This window comes from Dermacentor andersoni, chromosome 11 (genome assembly GCF_023375885.2).
Source record: "Dermacentor andersoni chromosome 11, qqDerAnde1_hic_scaffold, whole genome shotgun sequence".
NCBI classification, from domain to species: Eukaryota; Metazoa; Arthropoda; class Arachnida; order Ixodida; family Ixodidae; genus Dermacentor; species Dermacentor andersoni.
Window position 1 is genome coordinate 53,591,478 of NC_092824.1, and position 18,249 is coordinate 53,609,726.

Below are 18,249 nucleotides of genomic sequence, written 5' to 3' on the forward strand. Positions count from 1 at the left end.
TTCCATATAGTCGTATTCGAATATTTAGTTGGAGCTCCGAGTGCTTCTACACTGTCCCAGAATCTTTTGGGAGCGCGTTTGTCTCTTTTGCAAACGGTATGCACCCAACGTTCACTTGTGCATTTAATTATCTCTTCCGCGAGCTCACTCGCCGCCCTTTTCTTTCCTCGGTATTTGTTCCATCTAAGGAACACCTCTTGTTCGTGATCATCCCATATTTTTGGTTTCTCGATGACCCCCCCGACGCCTGCTTAAACTATAGCTTACTTTATTTCCTTGTTCTAGCAGTTACGTGGTTTCCTCTTTCCAATCCAACAATCTTTTTCCCGTCTATGTCCTTTCTCCTGTTTCATAACGTCAACCAGTTCCTTATATTCCCGGAATGTCGTAGGAAACGCCCCATTTTCTCATCTACGTTTATCTTTTTTGCGATCTCTGTAATCCGCTTTTCATTCATTTGCTAGAAATGCTGACGCTCTTAGTTCATCTTTTACCTTTGTACCTTTCCCAAATCTTAACGGTGAACGCTTGCGTCGCTACCGAGAATATCTTCTTACCGCATCTTTTTTTTTTTTGCAGTACCATGCAGCCTATCAGCCGTTTTCAAACTCCTTGCAATCTTATCAGCAGCTAGCGATCGCACGCGTGCCGTCCGTAACGATCGCAATCGCGCTGATACGATATCGACCGGGTGATCTTCACCGCAAGAATCGGGAAACGACGACGAAGACGGGCATCGTGATGATGAAAAAAAAAGTAGAAAAGATTGTATTCACTTCATTGGCATACATGGTGGTGACTCTTATCGGAGTCTATTGTGGTTCTGATCTAACACGGGGGCCAGGACGGCCTTATATAACCGATCTTTCCTTTGCCGAGGGAATTCACCGGCCAGTCACAAACGCCGAATCGTTCACCACTTCTGACCACTATCGTTCACCGTTACGACCTCCCAACGAGCCCGCTCCCCATATGCAGTTTATCGGAATTAGGCTGCAGCGAAGTCGTCTTGCCTGCGCAGTAGATATATATATATATATATATATATATATGCAAATGAGAGAAAGGCAGGGAGGTTAACCAGAGTTAAAACCCCCGGTTTGCCACCTTGCACTAGGGGAAGGGAAAGGGGAAGTAAGGACGGAAAGAAGAGCGTGACAAAAATAAAAGCGTGAGAAAAAAATTCTATCCTGCGCAGTGAGGTCCTCGACGCAGTGTCGGGCTGGGCTTTCCTTTACGAAAGACGGCGGCCGACTCGGCCCAAGTGCGATTCCGTCTGCGCATGTATTTAGCATTCGTGTGCATTTTATTTATGCGTGTTCGTTTTGTATCACGTTCTGATTATAGTATACTTGCAGTGATGTGAGCGTTTTCTCACATATTGCGCCACAGCCATTCATTCAAACTTTGTGTCGAAACGCACAAAATATGGCCATTCAGTAAAGGCCAAGATAGTCTGCAGTGTCGACAAAACAAAATATTATGCAGATCGAATGCGCTCGTTGGGATCGACGCGAGGTGAAACGTTCATGCAACGGTCAACTAAATTGTGTAAAACTAACTGCAATGTGCACAATAGTCCATATTTTCATCCATTGCGGGACGGCGTTCTGTGCTAGATTTGCTTACGCACTGCATAAGTCACAGCTTTAATGTCATGCAATGTTTGGACAGGTGGGTGAATTCACTCAAGGGTCGGCTCGTTTAAGACTTGGACCGACCTGTGTGGTTGAATTTATGCGAGCCTGGCTGAGTCGAGTTTTGGTGTATATGAGTCCCGAGGAAGCCCGGCAGATTTTGGGGGAGTCTGCACACACGCGCCGATAGATCGCCATGGAACAAATCAGCAAGCGGCTGCGTCTCACAATCTAACAAAACGAAGTTTCAGGTAGACAGATGTCGTGCTCTCTCTGTATATCTTGCAAGTTGCGCGATACCTTAAATGATGCTAAATGATAAAGGCAGTAACAACTGGGTACGATCAAATGAGCTTATGCCGTGATAGATGCAGTGACAAACTCATGAGCAGCTTTGCTTTTCTCTTGCTGGACATGACTTTTGCCTCGTGGTATGTCAGCTCGCTTGTTTAGCTGTCGACCTGCAAGCGCCATCCACACCTGAAAGGATGCAATAGTTTGCAGGGATTGGTGCAACCAGTAGACATCACTGGGTAATCTTTATTTGCTTTTGTTTAACGTGTTGTCTACTGTTTATAAAAACAAGGCGTTTACCTGATTTCCGCATTGTTGCACGTGTTTTACAGCAGGTAGAGAGAGAGAGAGAGAGAGAGAGAAAGAAGGAAGGAAGGAAAGGATACTTATGGCGAAGTAGTTTCTTAGAATGCTTACTGCCACGTTGCCGGCGGCGTCAGCAAAAGAAATTCAATGCACTGAAGTAGGTGCAATATACAATTACCTTTTAAAGTGATAATTAATGCAGGTGTAGTAAGGATGCAAAGCTTGCGGCATGTGGAAGGCTTATTGGTTTTTGTGAAGAAAAGAAAATGATACATCAGTAAAAAAAATGTAGATAAAACTGTTTAAATGACGGGTATCGCACTTCCACAAAAAATTTACCCTGCTGTTTATTTTTCGTCATAGCGTTAAATAGGATGGTACTGTATAAAATTCATTGCTATAACCTGCCGTATTCGTGTAGTGGCGTTGGCGTCGCACTGATATGCCCGTGGGCTATACCCACCTCTACTATACAAGCTCCCATGCATTCTCAAAGGAGCCCATTATTTTGTTCTATATTTTTGTTTAAATTGTTCCTTATCGCTTAAAAGCTACCAATCATCTACATTTACACTATCATAACGATTGAATGTATGTGTAAATTACTGTTTTGTGCACGTACAAGGCTTTACACACTTTTCGCGTGAAAGGACAGAGGAGCTCGCCAAAAAAATTCGCAGTTCCGCCGCAAAGGCGAAGCACCGATTGCGATGGCAAACCAGTAGATAGGTATACGAAGTAAGCATAGTAGTTTTATCGGCTCTATAAACTTGTAAACATTTGCTGACTAACTAAATCAACAATGACAGAGTATGCAAGCGTGACTCAACCAGGACGCAAAAAAAAAGACACACAGAGACAGTGCTGTCTTTGTGCGTCTGCTTCTTTCTAGATCTTTCTTCAGTTGCGCTTACACATTCTATCATGGATTCAAACCAACTAGCTCGTCAACGTGTTTTAACTAACTTAACCAAAAGGCCGTCACGCGCGCACAGGTAAACACGAACACGTCTCACTCGATGACAGCGGAAACTGTCTGTGAAAACGCTGGAGTTCGGAATCGCGGCAGCAGCCGTGAGCCAATTGACCTCCGTGCATCTGTCGCTTCAGCGCGAACGAAACGTCGAAAGCACAGCGCGTGCGAAGCTACCGGCACTACGCGCACTCTGCAAACATCGCAGATCCCTTTGAAGGTGAGGCCCGTGGGGACGCGTACTTTGGCCACGTCGCTGATGGCCTTCAAGGCGCACGAGCGCCGGCAACGCGTCCCTACGGCGTCCGCCAAAGGCGTCTACCACGGCGTCCGCGATTCGCGTGACCAACGCCGTAGTGGACGCCGCGGTTGGTTGTCTCTACTCTGCACGGAGCGGCGGGCGAGGCAGAAAACACCGACGGCAGAAATGCGCCTGGAGTGTCCACATAACTGCAGTCGCTAGAAAATTCGCTACGATATACTGTACGCACGTTCGCTTTGCTAGCTTCATAAGCATTCGCGTCTCACCGCGGTAGTATATAACGGAACCTTCAAACGAGATTTACTGGGGAGAAAAAAATAACGCGTGAAGGCCGAAACCAAGAGACTGCAACTAACATACTCGATGTTGAAATGTCGGATGCTACGCGGTCACGTCACGTCCCCTCGACACAGCGTTTGACCGCGGTTGTGCATACTTTTAGATAGCTCCCTCCGTAAAAGCCTATGACGCGCTACAACCGTGGTGCAAGTCTCAGCGCTGGCGGGGTCAGCCGGCGACGAGACGGGAACGCGAACCACTGCGACGTGCAGTATCGGCGCAGCGCAAGGAAAAGCGCTTCACAGTGCCGGCTCATCGCGTATACCTAAGACGGATCACGGGAACCGAATGTTCGGTTCGCACGCGTTCATGCATCGGCAAACGGCGCTGCGCGTTGTCCGGACTCGTTAGAGGCGAGTTCGTGCAAACGCGGTGGCGTCGGGCTCGGTGGACCAGATTTCCGAGTCGATGCGCTCTCATCTGGTTCGCGCAAACGCAGCCATAGACGCCCTGCAGGCAGCTGTTCTTCAGAGCGCTGCCTGTAATCAACACCGCAACCAACAAACCAACCAACCAGCCTTTTCCTGTAGAGTTATTTATATCCTAACAATCTGGGCGCAGGTTGTGAGTTCGGTTCCCACCTGTGGCAAGTTGTTTTTTTCATCCACTTTAATTTCCAATAATTTATCATTTCTTCATTTCATTTGTTAAGCACAAGTAATTTCCCCTATGTTGTCCTTGGTGTCAATGTTTGTTGGCTTCTTATGATATGGCTATGAGTAGGTTGCACCTGATTTACATCTTAGACCCCAGTAGACTTGCACATGTAATAAAATGCATGGATCTATATGCAAAAGCCACATATGCTATTTTATTGACGGAATACAACCAAGTTATACTACTATCGCCTCAAGTAAACGGCATTGTGAACTGTTGCATGCAGTACTAATGGCAGCAAAGATAGGACACGGGACGTCGTCTACAGCAGCTGAGTTGACCGGAGTTCGAGAAGCAGTTCACTGCATACTGCAACAGAGTCTCGAGTAGTGGACAGTGTTCTGTGACTCAAAACCAGCACTGCAACTCATCAGCAATTATATGAGTGACAGAACCGCATGAGTGACAGAACCGACAGAACCACTGGTTTATGACATCATGTCTCTGCTTGCTGAGGCGTCTCATTCCGGGCATACCATCGTGCTGCAGTGGATTCCTGGCCATTGTGGAATAGCTGGAAACGAACAGGCAGACGCAGAAGCACAAAAAGGCGCACACCGACGGAACTATTATAAAAATTCATTTTTCCCGGTATGACATTCACGCCTTGCTCCATACCTCCCTTAAAGCTTCTACGGCGCGACATTGGGACAACCCCGAACATCGACACGAGTGCCTCAATAGACTTGACGCCGGATTACAATTCCGGCTTCCACTTCGGTTGCGGAGAAGCCAGGAAACACTCATTCATCGATTACGGCTGGGTGTGGCATACACCAACCGATACCTTCACAAGATTGGACAAACACGGGACCCTGAATGTAGCGTCTGTCACACTCTCGAGACAATAGCTCACGTACTTTGCGTGTGCCCTCAATATGCGGCCGAACGAAGAACACTCAAATCTACAGTTGACAGCTTGGACTCCCGCCCCTTTTCAGAAGAAAAGCTTTTGGGCGCGTGGAGGACTGTTCACTGTGCCCAACGGGCCATAAAATCACTTTTGAACTATTTAAATGGGACCGGTTTAGACGATCGCCTCTAGAAGCTGTGAGACGTGCAGTTAGTGCGAAATGTGGTTGCGCAATAACTTTTTGTGACAAGATTACTTTTTGTATGGACAAGATTGCTCTTACGTGTATTGCGTCTACAGTGCGCATCCGCATATAGGACAACGTGTATATAGTATCTCATTGTACCATAACATAATCACCCGCCACCTACCTTTCCCTGTATTTCCCACTTCCCCTTTCCCTAGTGAGGAGTAGTAGGCTAGAGGCACGCTCTCCAGGCCGACTTCTCCTCCTTTCCCTTCATTAAACTCTACTCCTCCTCCTTAATGGCAGCAGAAGTGAGTGCGTGGAGAGTGCATCTTTAAGCTAGATAAAACAGCATACAGAAAGGCATTTTCCTGTCTGTATACACAGACCTAACCCTCCATAATGAGTCATAGGTGCTAAAGGGAGCAGTAAAATATGCAGTTTATTTCATAAATACTGTGACGTAGATAAAGAGTCGGCATAGCTGTATTTACAAAATATATTCCGAGAAGTCACAGTCAAGATGGCACAATAACAACAATCCCGAACGTGCTTCTTCGATCGCCATCTTCGTCGTCCTGCTGAGCGCCTTCTTCAGACTGCGCGCAAGGCCTGTAACACGTGACCCCCGCTGGTCGGAGCGCCGTCTCGGCGCTTAGACGAGGGAAGGGCCGTAGGCAGGAAAGTGCGGCTTGAGACGGGACGAGTGCGCGACGTCGCCGGGGGCACTCAAGATGACAAGCGACCATACAACACTGCGATCTCGAGTGTCACCTCGGTGCGCTGGCGTAAAACCTTGTCGGGCCCCGGAGTAGCGGGAAAGAAGTTTCGAAGACAGGCCGACGTGGTTGGAAAGGGGTCCGAAGAGGGACCAAGGAGCCCGATTCGAAGTGAACGGTTCTGCGGTAGCTATCGCAACGGGCCGTTTGAGTCGGCTGCGAGGCAGAGAGGCGGTCCCGTGAGATGTGAGGAGCCGTTTGAGCACGAGCAGCAGCGTCTCTGCAGAAGCGTGCGTAGCTCGTGGAAGCAGCGTTTCAAAGGCCAACGCGGGGTGGCGGCCGAACAAGAGATAAAAGGGAGAAAAGCCGGCGGTGTCGTGGCGGGACAAGTTGTAGGCGAATGTCGCATGAGGCAAACTTTTGTTCCAATCACGGCGGTCTGATGAAACGTACACGCATGGCATCATGATGGGCGTGCGGTCGAGGCGTTCTGTAAGTCCATTAGTCTGCGGGTGGTATAGGCGTTGGTTAACTTGTGACGTGTGGAACAAGAGCGAAGAATATCGTCGACAACGTGTGAAAGAAGACCGCGATCTGTCAGCAGCTGCCGTGGAGCGCCGTGGAGGAGGATGACGTCGTGAAGCAGGAAGCCTGCAACGTCAGGGGCGCAGCTGGTTGGCAGTGCCCGTGTGATGACGTATTGCGTCGCATAGTCAGTAGCTGCGGTGATCCACTTGTTCCCCGAAAGAGAAGTCGGAAATTGTCCAACGAGGTTAAGACCGATGCAGCAGAACGGACTAGTTGGAATATCTATAGGCTGATGTGGGTCAGTAGGCTGCAAGTACACGAATGCTTGCCGCGGTGGCAGGACACAACCAATAGCGCAACGGTGCACAGAACGGTAAAGGCCTGGCCAGAAGAACCGTCGTTGCACGCTGTCACATGTACGAGATACTCCGCGGGGCCGGCTGTTGAAGCATCGTGGAGCTGATGGGGAGAAGAGTAGAACTGAGTGTCGTAGGTGCTATGAGCAGAAGCTCGGCATCGTTGGAATCGGTATCGGGACGGTAGAGAATGTTCTCGCGGAGCGCGAAGAGGTTGAGCGACGGGTCGGAGTGATTAGAGCGTAGAAGGTCGATGTTACAGGCCATTCCCGCACTCCGAACAAGGCGCTCAGCAGGACGACAAAGGCGGCGATCGAAAAAGCACGTTCGTGGTTGTTGTTATTCTGCCATCTTGGCTGTGACTTCTCTATATAGGTTTTGTAAATAAATTTTTGCCTACTCTTTATAAGCGTCATATCTCTGGTGGAGGTGCTGCTGGGCAAGAATTCGCTACGACGGAGCTCCGCCCTGGCTGTTGCTAGGATTTTTCCACAATGGCAGAGGAGGCAGCCTCTTCCTAGGCGGCGGGAATGACGATGGTTGTCAAGCTTGAGCGGCAAAGAGATCCAGGCTCCTTTTGCGGAGCCGATGACGTCAATACTGAAGACTGGTTGGACATGTACAAGCGTGTAATTAAAAATAACCGATGGGACGATACGGTCATGCGGCCGAATGTTGTATTTTGTTTACAAGGAATAGCAAAGGTCTGGTTCGGGAATCGCGAAGCTGAAATCGAAAGTTGGGATTCCTGCAACCAAAAGAGTCGTGATCTCTTTGGAGAGGCCATTGGTCACTGGCGTCACGTGTCCGGACACCTATTGAGTGCTACCTTTCGTACGAGTGTGTACAGGATGCAGTGGGCCCCTTTTCGCAAAGTGGATAATGGTGTAAATCGGTCTAGAACTCACACTGTTGTATCTTCGGGTGTAAGGGTGTGAGTACTACATCTATTTACACCCGAACTCACTTTTAAGGTTGAAATTCGTTTCCATTCCCCTCCCCCTCCCCCCAAAAAATGAGAATACTATAAAATTGCTGACGTTGCTCTGACGTACAGGCGTTCGGGCTTCCCCGTGAAATTCAAGAAAGTAGACATTGACCTTCCTTGTTTCTCTCTTAATAAGCAATCCATTACTACAATATGTCCGAAAATTGAGTCTCAGAAGAATGCTTGATCAGTACAAACAAACCCGCCGTGGTTGCTTAGTGGCTATGGTGTTGGGCTGCTAAGCACGAGGTCGCGGGATCGCATCCCTGCCACGGCGGCCGCATTTTGATGGGGGCGAAATGCGAAAACACCCGTGTACTTAGAATGAGGTGCACGTTAAAGAACCCCAGGTGGTCGAAATTACCGGAGTCCCCCACTACGGCGTGCCTCATAATCAGAAAGTGGTTTTGGCACGTAAAACCCCACAATTTCATTTCATTAGTACAAACAAATTAAGTGCTTCTCTGTGGGGCCCCTTTAGCGGTGCGAGTGAAACTGTGGGAGCGCAATTGCCTATACTTTGAAAAACACAGCAGCGGCAAACGCGAGATCATGTTTCGAGTTGACGTAGTAAACACGCAGTCAGTGTACGTCACACACACGCACCCACACTCACATACACACACACGCGCGCACACACACGTTTTCGTGTCCGCGGACAGTACGACGGCAGGTGCGCGCCCGGCGAGCCCTTTTCCGACGACGGGTTTATACCTGCTTCCACGCAGTGTCGGCCAGCGGTCCCCTGGCGGGTCCCCTGATGAGCAGCGGAGGCACGCTGCCCGGCGTTTTCTCATCGTCCGAGTACCGGGCCTGGATGCGCCGCGCGCCGTCCACTTCGGCACTGTACGAGCGCGTGGGACGCCTGTCCTCCGCAGCCTCTTCCACCGGCCTCGGCGGCAGGGCGGGGGGCGGAAGCCTGCTGCACCAGCAGCACCCGCAGCTGTCGTCGTCGTCTTCCGGTACGTCATCGCTGAGGCGGCCCCTGCCCCGGGTCGCCCACAGCGCCGAGAGCCTGCTCGACTCGCTCAGACAGGTGAGGTGACACTGGCGGAAGGCACCCCGAACCGTAGACGTATCCTCCCCCCCCCCCCCCCCCCCCCAAGCAGCTTTTTGAAGCCTGGACGAAGCAAATAAAATCGTTAGCCGTCAGGGCATTGCGCCGCAAGATTGAAGCCAGGCGAGTCGGCCCAACAGGTGATCGTCACGCGCGGGTTGGCGGCGACGATCACCGTATTTTGGTGCTCGCGCTTAGAAAGGTCGCACAGTTTTTCACAGTACTACCGAGAGGTTCATCCGGTGCGACTGTTTATGGGAGTTTGCCTAGCGGTCGCTGTGCCGTCATGGGAATGACGGTATGTGGGCGTGCGCGGCTTATGTCGGCTGGTGTTGAGCGAGGCTTCGCCTCAAACCTGCACGTGGCCGCCAGATGATGGGTTCCTAAAATAAAATCTTCATTAAAGGTTTTCATGCACCCGTATTACATCCTCCGATGAAGTTTACTCACCTGCAGTGCATTATCAAAGCAGGAAAACAAGAGCACACGACAGACTATCTCAAAGCGTGCGAGCCCCCCCCCCCCCTTCGGGCTTTGTAGTCTCTCCTCCAAATTTAACGGCCTGCCGACACTCTTTACGTTTCATGTAACTGTACATGAAAACGCAAGTGCTCACATTTGAACGAATCACGTTTTTGTGTGTATTAAAGTCAGAATTGCCTTTTTACGTGCCTTTAAAATAGAACATGAAAGAATTGCGACAGACGGAATGGTGCTAGCCAGGCGCCTCTTGAAGGGGTCCTGGCTTTTCGAAAGAATACTTATCAGTATTTCGAATAACATTTCGAAAGAATACTTTATCAGTACAAACTGAATTATCGCTCCCCTTTAGTCTCCCAATGAGGGGCCCCCTGCAACGAGCACGAGAAAGCTTGATGTGTGGCACTGATGTCACCGTGCGGCGCTTTCGTGCACTTCGCGAAATTGTTTTCGTCAGCTCGGCAAAGCCCGACGTGCTATATTTGACAAAAACTGAGTTTGACAACTCTAAATGCTCATTTAAGCGTGACGAACTTGGTGCCACAGTATAGCGTTTCTGACACGCTGGAGCGACATTTTCAGCTATGGATAGCTGTCGGTCACTTCTACGCGTGGCACATATGCTTTATCCGATCCGGACGTCCTCAGTTTTCTAAATGTATCTCTCTCTCTCTCTTCGTGCGCTTGTAACTGTATAGATCGAAAATCAATAGGTATGCCCGACATTCCGCGCATCGTTTCGTTTTCCTCAACGCGGGCTCACCTCGCAGGAGCAGCAACAGCTGCAGCTCCAGCAGCAGCGCAGCAGCCTCCTGTCGGGCCTGCCGGCCTGGGGCTCGAGCAGCCTGGACCTGGGCTCGAGCGTCGGCGGCGGCGGTGGTAGCCTGCGGCCCATGGGACGCTCTTCGTCGCTGCTTTTCCCGCGGCCGCTTCGGCTGCCGCACGCCCTGAGCCTCGACTACGTGCGCGCCGAGGATCGAGCCCTGTGTCTCAACCCCAGAGAGTTCCTCAAGTACAGGCCCGAGAAGGTGCGTCTCACCCCGGTAGTCCCCCCTCCCTCCCTCCCCGCCCCCACAGACCCTTTCATCCGTGAAATAGGTGCACCGTGTTTGTGAGCTCATCAAACTACCGCTCACGCGATTTTTCAATACCTCGGTTTACGGAGCAAAACGACAAAGTAGCAGTTTCGCCCGAAAGCACACGCATTAATCGCGATAGGAAAGTATCACACAAATACAGAGGTAAGGTCCGCAATTTCGTCGGCCGCATAAACTCCAGTAAACATTATGTTAATTAAATTATCAAGCATAGTGTCACACGCGCAGAGACAAACGCCAACAGATCTCACTCGATGACGAGGAACACTCGTTTTCTCTACTCTGGCGCGATGAAGAGCGCAAAACAGAGGGGAACGAATGTTCCTGCTGCTTCTCCCTTCAACGCGTCTCCGAAACATGCGATTACGCTACCTCCGGCACAAGGCGGGCACGAAGACGGCGCGTATTCAGCCACCAGCCATATCGGCTCGCCCGACCTTTCAACCCGCCAGCGATTGTCTCCAAAATAACGCGCAGGCGGGGCGGCGCACGGCCCAGTAAAAGGAGACGTGCGACCACTTGCCCCCGCCCCACTCCCATAGCGCTCCCTTAATCACGGGGTACCTCGCGCTCACCTCCTCCCCCCCCCCCCACCTTTCGCCTACTTTATCATGTCAGCTCCAACATTGGGCGCACATCAAGCCACCAACCTTCTCGGCGCATCCTCGCATGCTTCCCCTCGCGCTCACAGCTCCCGGCGTGCTGGGCGGGATAGGATCTTATCGCACTTGGTCTTTATACGGAATCTCACGGCGACGACGAGGGCGAAAATGTGTCTGGAGTGTGCCCATAATTCCTGTTGCAATAAAAATATTTTGTCCCGTAGTTGACTATTGGTGCTACATGCGTTCGGGTTCAAATCCAAGAAGCGCACCGCAGCGTTGAGCTCAAGCATGCGGTTTTCTGATGCACGTAACAGCAAAATAATTTTTAAGCACATTGTAACTGCGTCGATCTAGAACAACTTGCGGCGCCTGCTGGAGACAGCCCGCTCACTTGTCGCGACCTCTGCCGTGACGTGCCGCGTTGTCTTCGTTCTACAGCGTGCCCTCCTCCTACTCTCCCTCCTTCTCCCCCTCCTCCTCCTTTCCTTTCCACGGCGGCGCCACAGGAGAGCGAGTCGGTGCTGGCGGGGGCCTTCAGCGGGCTGCTGTGGCTCCACCTGCTTGGCGCCCGCGGACTCAGAGGACACGGGCCCCGCGACCTGTACTGCGTCATCGAGACGGACCGGGCCCACAAGGCACGCACCGTCGTTCGCTCGGGCGACCACTCCTTCGACTGGGACGAGGTACGACGGAATACCCTTTTTTTTTCTCTGCACAATGCATATACACTGTACAAGTAGACTAGAGAGAAAGCTGAGGAGCTTGAAGGGCTCCGGTTTCCTACAGTGTGATCACTGGCGACAGGTAGCAATGTAAAAAAAGTGTCAAATGGAGGTGTACACATGCACATTTATAGACGCGTTATAACCTATACCGCGCACCAGGCAAAAGAAAAAAAAAGAAATAAGAACTGCGATAATAGTTAAACGCAGTGAAGTCATGTACTAATAATAAAGAACAACACGTTATGAAGAAAGACTTGGAAATAAGAGCACACGAAAGATGCACGCAGACTGAATGTTTATGGGAACTAGAAAAAATCACATGCAACGCGAGTAGTGAAAAGTATAAACTTGATCGATTGACGGAAATAACGATGCAAGGTATTGAGCCTAATTACACAAATATACATGTCGCCGGTTTGTAGAATTGCGTTTCATATTACCTGGCAGTCTGTGTTTTAGCCTTTCTGTACGGCATATACACTTCCTCCAGCGGCGAACTCGTCGTACTCCAATACGCCATTTTTATTCTGTCTAGTGCACCCGGTTGAGCTATCCAGCTGAGAACAAAATCAAAGGACGAAGTCAGTGTATAGCTCACCTGTAGATTTGCTAAGATTTGCTGCCGCGTTCAAGATCTATTCGCTATTGAAACCGGCCGTGGTAGTGGCAGTGACAATTGCGTTCCGATGCTGAGAATGAGGTCGCGGATTCGATCCTGGCTGCGGCGGCTGCATTTCAATGGAGATGAAATGCAAAAAAAGACGCCCCCGTGCTTACATTTAGGTACACGTCGAAGAACCCCCAAGTGGTCGCACTTATTCCGTCGCCCCGTTGTCGTCGTGCCGTCATCGCCTCCACAACATCAACACACTGACGTCATCTTCACGCCGTCGTGCCGTCCATAGCAAAGCACGTCGACGACAATTTTGTACCGCTTTCGTCGAACACCGTTATCGACGCCACCGGCGTACTCGAGAAGTGTTGCTAGGGCGACCATTTGATTGCTGGCAGGTCACATAAGTGGGGGGAGTGGTGGAAGGTGGGGTGCTTTGACGACCCCCCGTCAGAGAAGTTCCTGCAACAGTTTTTTTTTCTGTGTGTTTCCCCCTCGCCAGGTGTTCGAGCTGGACCTGGTGGACAACACGACGGTGTCGTTCCTGCTCTACAGCTGGGACCCGCAGTCGCGCCACAAGCTCTGCTACAAGGGCACCGTACACCTGCTGTCGGCGCTTCGCGAGGCGCCCGCGCACAGCCTCGCCCTGCGCCTGGAGCCGCGCGGGGCGCTCTACCTGAAGATGCGCTACCGCGACCCGCGCCACACGTTCCAACGGACGCCCAACTACAGCGGCGGCGGCGTGTTCGGCGCGCCGCTCGACGCTCTCGTCTCGCGCGAGAAGGGCACCGTGCCGCTCATAGTGCACCGCTGTGTGCAACAGGTACGCCCCCCCCCCCCCTCCCCTCCCGCGAGTTTCCTGCTGTGCGCCGGTGCTGACGTGACGCTTTTTTTTAGACTTGTCGTTTGTCTTTACATACTGCGGTAACTGAAGGTGCAGACACACTGCACTCTACAACAAAGAATAGAGTGGCAAGCTCCGGAGCGTCCTAATTAATAGGCTCTGCAGTGCCGCGTTTACTCGAACACTCGCACCGAGCCTCGTGGAACGTTGGCGATGTCGTCCTCGGGATTCTGAGGAACAAAAGGAAAAGCTACCCTGCCCAAAGTGCAACGGCAAAAAGGAAGCGGTCGGTGCGGTTCACCTTCCTTGGAAGTGCACTGCCACTGAAGACACTCGAAGCACTCACATGCAGACTATACTCGCGGACTACTTTCTGCGGCGGCAAACGAAACGCGATGGGAGCGGAGATGAATCGATGTAGCCTCCACGTGCGACGCTTTCGCGTTTGCCCAGACGCAGAAGGGAAAACCGCAAAATAAGTCAACTTCAACGCTCAGTGGTGTATTTTGTGTTATTTACCCGTCGCAAACGAAATGTTCGTGCTTGCCTTTGCCCATCTTCAACTATCGCGGATGAAACGGCGAAAAGATTTTTTAGGAAGCGCACTCGCTTTTGCGCACTTTGCCTGCGTAGTTTTCCTTTATTGCCTTAGAAATTTGTCTGTGGCCACCTACTGACCCGGATGGTCTCGCAGCGTGTGTTCATAGCCCCCATTTTAATTCACTCCTCACTTGTATCATGGATACTGCAAGATCAACTTAGGCCCTGAGGCCAGTACTTGATTTTTGAAATACACAAGTCTTCACCACCACCAAGAGGCCAGATGGGCCGATCTGAGAGATAGTGCAGTGTGTGGTGCAATGAGGGTAACTTTTGATTTTGGCGATAATTATGCCCGCACCATTAAGTTTACATGCTCTGCGAGTAATTCTTGCTTCTTGGGGGAACCGCTGAAGCCACCTTTCAGGCACCAGTGCCTAGCGCGAGCTTTGCTTAGTCTAAGCGAATTCACTCTATTTCCCAAAATGGGCCATATGGTGGCTTTTCCGCCAATGAAATATATCTGCGGCGGTGCACCCTTTACAGGAGCATAGTTCAATGTGGTTAATTCTTCATTATATTGACGCTAATTACGACTGTATCGTTCAATTTGCCTGCACTGCAACTAATACTTCTTGTGGGCAGCGGCTAAGCCGCCATCCAGCCAACAGTGCCTCGCGTGAGCCCTGCTTAATCAAAGCGAACTCGCTCCATTTCTCAAAGCGGGCCGCAAAGTGGCTCTACCTCAAGGTACCTATATCCAAGTCGGTGCACCCTTTACAGGAGCGTAGTGCAATGTGGTTAATTCTTCATTATATTGACGCTTATTACCACTGTATCGTTGATGTTACCAGCGCTGCAAGTATTGCTCATTTCTTGTGGGCAGCGGCTAAGCCGCCATCCAGCCGCCAGTGCCTCGCGCGAGCCCTGCTTAATCAAAGCAAACGCGCTCCATTTCTCAATGTGGGCCGCAAAGTGGCTCTGCCTCAAAGTACTGATATCCAAGGCGGTGCACCCTTTACAGGAGCGTAGTGCAATGTGGTTAATTCTTCATTATATTGACGCTTATTACCACTGTATCGTTGATGTTACCAGCGCTGCAAGTATTGCTCATTTCTTGTGGGCAGCGGCTAAGCCGCCATCCAGCCGCCAGTGCCTCGCGCGAGCCCTGCTTAATCAAAGCGAACTCGCTCCATTTCTCAAAGCGGGCCGTAAAGTGGCTCTGCCTCAAAGTACCTATATCCAAGTCGGTGCACCCTTTACAGGAGCATAGTGCAATGTGGTTAATTCTTCATTATATTGACGCTAATTACCACTGTATCGTAGATGTTACCAGCGCTGCAACTAATACTCATTTCTTGTGGGCAGCGGCTAAGCCGTCATCCAGCCGCCAGTGCCTCGCGCGAGCCCTGCTTAATCAAAGCGAACTCGCTCGATTTCTCAAAGTGGGCCGCAAAGTGGCTCTGACTCCAAGTACTGATATCCAAGGCGGTGCACCCTTTACAGGAGCGTAGTGCAATGTGGTTAATTCTTCATTATATTGACGCTAATTACCACTGTATCGTTGATGTTACCAGCGCTGCAAGTATTGCTCATTTCTTGTGGGCAGCGGCTAAGCCGCCATCCAGCCGCCAGTGCCTCGCGCGAGCCCTGCTTAATCAAAGCGAACTCACTCCATTTCTCAAAGCGGGCCGTAAAGTGGCTCTGCCTCAAAGTACCTATATCCAAGTCGGTGCACCCTTTACAGGAGCATAGTGCAATACGGTTAATTCATTATATTGATGCTAATTACGACTGTATCGTTGATGTTACCAGCGCTGCAACTAATGCTAATTTCTTGTGGGCAGTGGCTAAGCCGCCATCCAGCCACCAGTGCCTCGCGCGAGCCCTGCTTAATCAAAGCGAACTCGCTCCATTTCTCAAAGCGGGCCGCAAAGTGGCTCTACCTCAAAGTACCTATATTCAAGCCGGTGCACCCTTTACAGGAGCATAGTGCAATGTGGTTAATTCTTCATTATATTGACGCTAATTACGACAGTAATGTTGATATTATCAGCGCTGCAACTAATATTCACTTTTTGTGGGCACCGGCTAAGCCGCCATCCCGCCACCATTGCCTCGCGCGTGCCCTGCCTAATCAAAGCAAACGCGCTCCATTTCTCAATGTGGGCCGCAAAGTTGCTCTGCCTCCAAGCACCTATATCCAAGGCGGTGCACCCTTTACAGGAGCATAGTGCAATGTGGTTATTTCTTCATTATATTGATGCTAATTACGACTGTATCGTTGATGTTACCAGCGCTGCAACTAATACTCATTTCTTGTGGGCAGCGGCTAAGCCGCCATCCAGCCGCCAGTGCCTCGCGCGAGCCCTGCTTAATCAAAGCGAACTCGCTCGATTTCTCAAAGTGGGCCGCAAAGTGGCTCTGCCTCAAAGTACCTATATCTAACGCTGTGCACCCTTTACAGGAGCAAAGCGCAATGTGGCTAAATTGTGGATATATTGTCTTCACCGTTCATTTTACCTAATCTACGACAAATTGTCGCTTCTCCTCTCGTTGAGATATACATTATGATTACTCTTGTGACACGCTACGATCCTCTGGAGGCGCAAAAGGGTAACTTCTTTACTTGGGATGGTTACAAAAAAGCCAAATCCCAGATTTTTTTATTATTATGGGGCTTTACGTGCCAAAACCACTTTCTGATTATGAGGCACGCCGTAGGGGGGAGGGATGAAGCCCGGAAATTTAGACCTCCGAGGGTTCTTTACCGTGCACCTAAATATAAGTAGACGGGTATTGTCGCATTTCGCCCCCATCGAAATGCGGCCACCGTAGCCGGGATTCGATCCCGCGACCTCGTGCTTAGGAGCCCAATACCATAGCTGCTAAGCAACCATGGCGGATCAAATCCCAGATATACTAAATCATGTGGAGTCAGCAATGAAAACCACGTCTTCAAAAAGCGAATGACGTTTGCCCCCAAGGTCTACCGTCAGCGACACACTTGTTCTGGCTCACTGTAGGCACCACTATGACACCACGCGTTGGGCGCCGGCTTCTTGCCAAAAGCAAAATAAAAAAAAAAAGATAACTGTGCCCGCTCTGCGCGCATTCAATGCGGTCAAAATGGCGCACCATTGCAGTGAGGTGTAGCACTGTGCCGTGGCGGCAGCGGAGGGTAACTCTAGTTTGTTCATTTATTTAAATAACAATACTGCAGGCCCTCCTCGGGTTCTTGCAGCAGTGGGTACAACACGGCATGCAGTAAACAGAAAGCGAGAAAGGAAAACGATACCATTGTATCCAAAAAAGGACATCAGCACGCACAAAAATGGAAATGATCAGTAAATACACAGACTCTGCTTGAAAGAGTGGTGTGTACAAACACCAAAAGCAACGTTTACGATATGTACGCAGCCTCAAGAGTCTACATGTGAAATTCAAATAACACCAATAACTTTATTACCATTCGAATTCGCAATTCTGAATACTGTTAATGAATGCATTAGCAGATGAACAGTTTACAGTACCAGTCGGTGGCATGTTTCAATGGGAAATGGCATGTGGGAATAAAAAGTACTTGTGAGTGTTAATATGACTGGGATGGTCACTTGATTTATTATGATTCGTTCGGGGTTGAATGTCTGAATGGCGCTTGAATGTATGTTGCTTGTAGTATTCAGCAGGAGCCGTGATAAAGTAAGCATAAATATTTTAATCTAGAAACCATTCTGCGTTGAACTAGTGGTTGGATGTTAGCCTTGACGCGCAGGCTCGTAATGCTCGTTTGACCTGTACATTGCGAATATGTGAAAGTTCTGTATGCGCTCTGTATGCGTTCTGCGGCGACTGTACTGTCTTTGGTGCGGGTGTTAGCGGCGAGGCATTGTTTTAGTTCCGACAGCTCCTGATTAAAACCTAGAATCTAAGCTGACCTAAGAGTTCCATAACTCACGGTCTTGTTTAAACTATCGCCCTATATTTGAATGAATATGATACTTTTTATGAAGAGTTTCAGTCTCCGTACTCGAGAGGTGGGTGCGCCATGACGTCATGATGCGCCGACTCGCTGCTTTCCTGCAACCATTACGGCTGCCACACGTGAGCGCAACGAGAAGACCCGCGCGTTGAAATCTTCTATATTCTAGGTGTAGCTTCATCATGCGTAGTCTTACTACTATACGAG

At 50.3% G+C, this 18,249-nt stretch overlaps 1 protein-coding gene across 1 annotated transcript in view; it reads left to right on the forward strand.

The window, feature by feature from the left end:
* RhoGAP100F (Rho GTPase activating protein at 100F) overlaps positions 1-18,249 on the forward strand; it is a 131,489-nt gene that overhangs the window by 97,722 nt on the left and 15,518 nt on the right. Inside the window, exons 9-12 of the mRNA XM_050167816.3 lie at positions 8,828-9,135; positions 10,407-10,664; positions 11,845-12,021; positions 13,179-13,499. Coding sequence (XP_050023773.1) covers positions 8,828-9,135; positions 10,407-10,664; positions 11,845-12,021; positions 13,179-13,499 — 1,064 coding nt within the window. The remainder of the gene's footprint in view (positions 1-8,827; positions 9,136-10,406; positions 10,665-11,844; positions 12,022-13,178; positions 13,500-18,249) is intronic.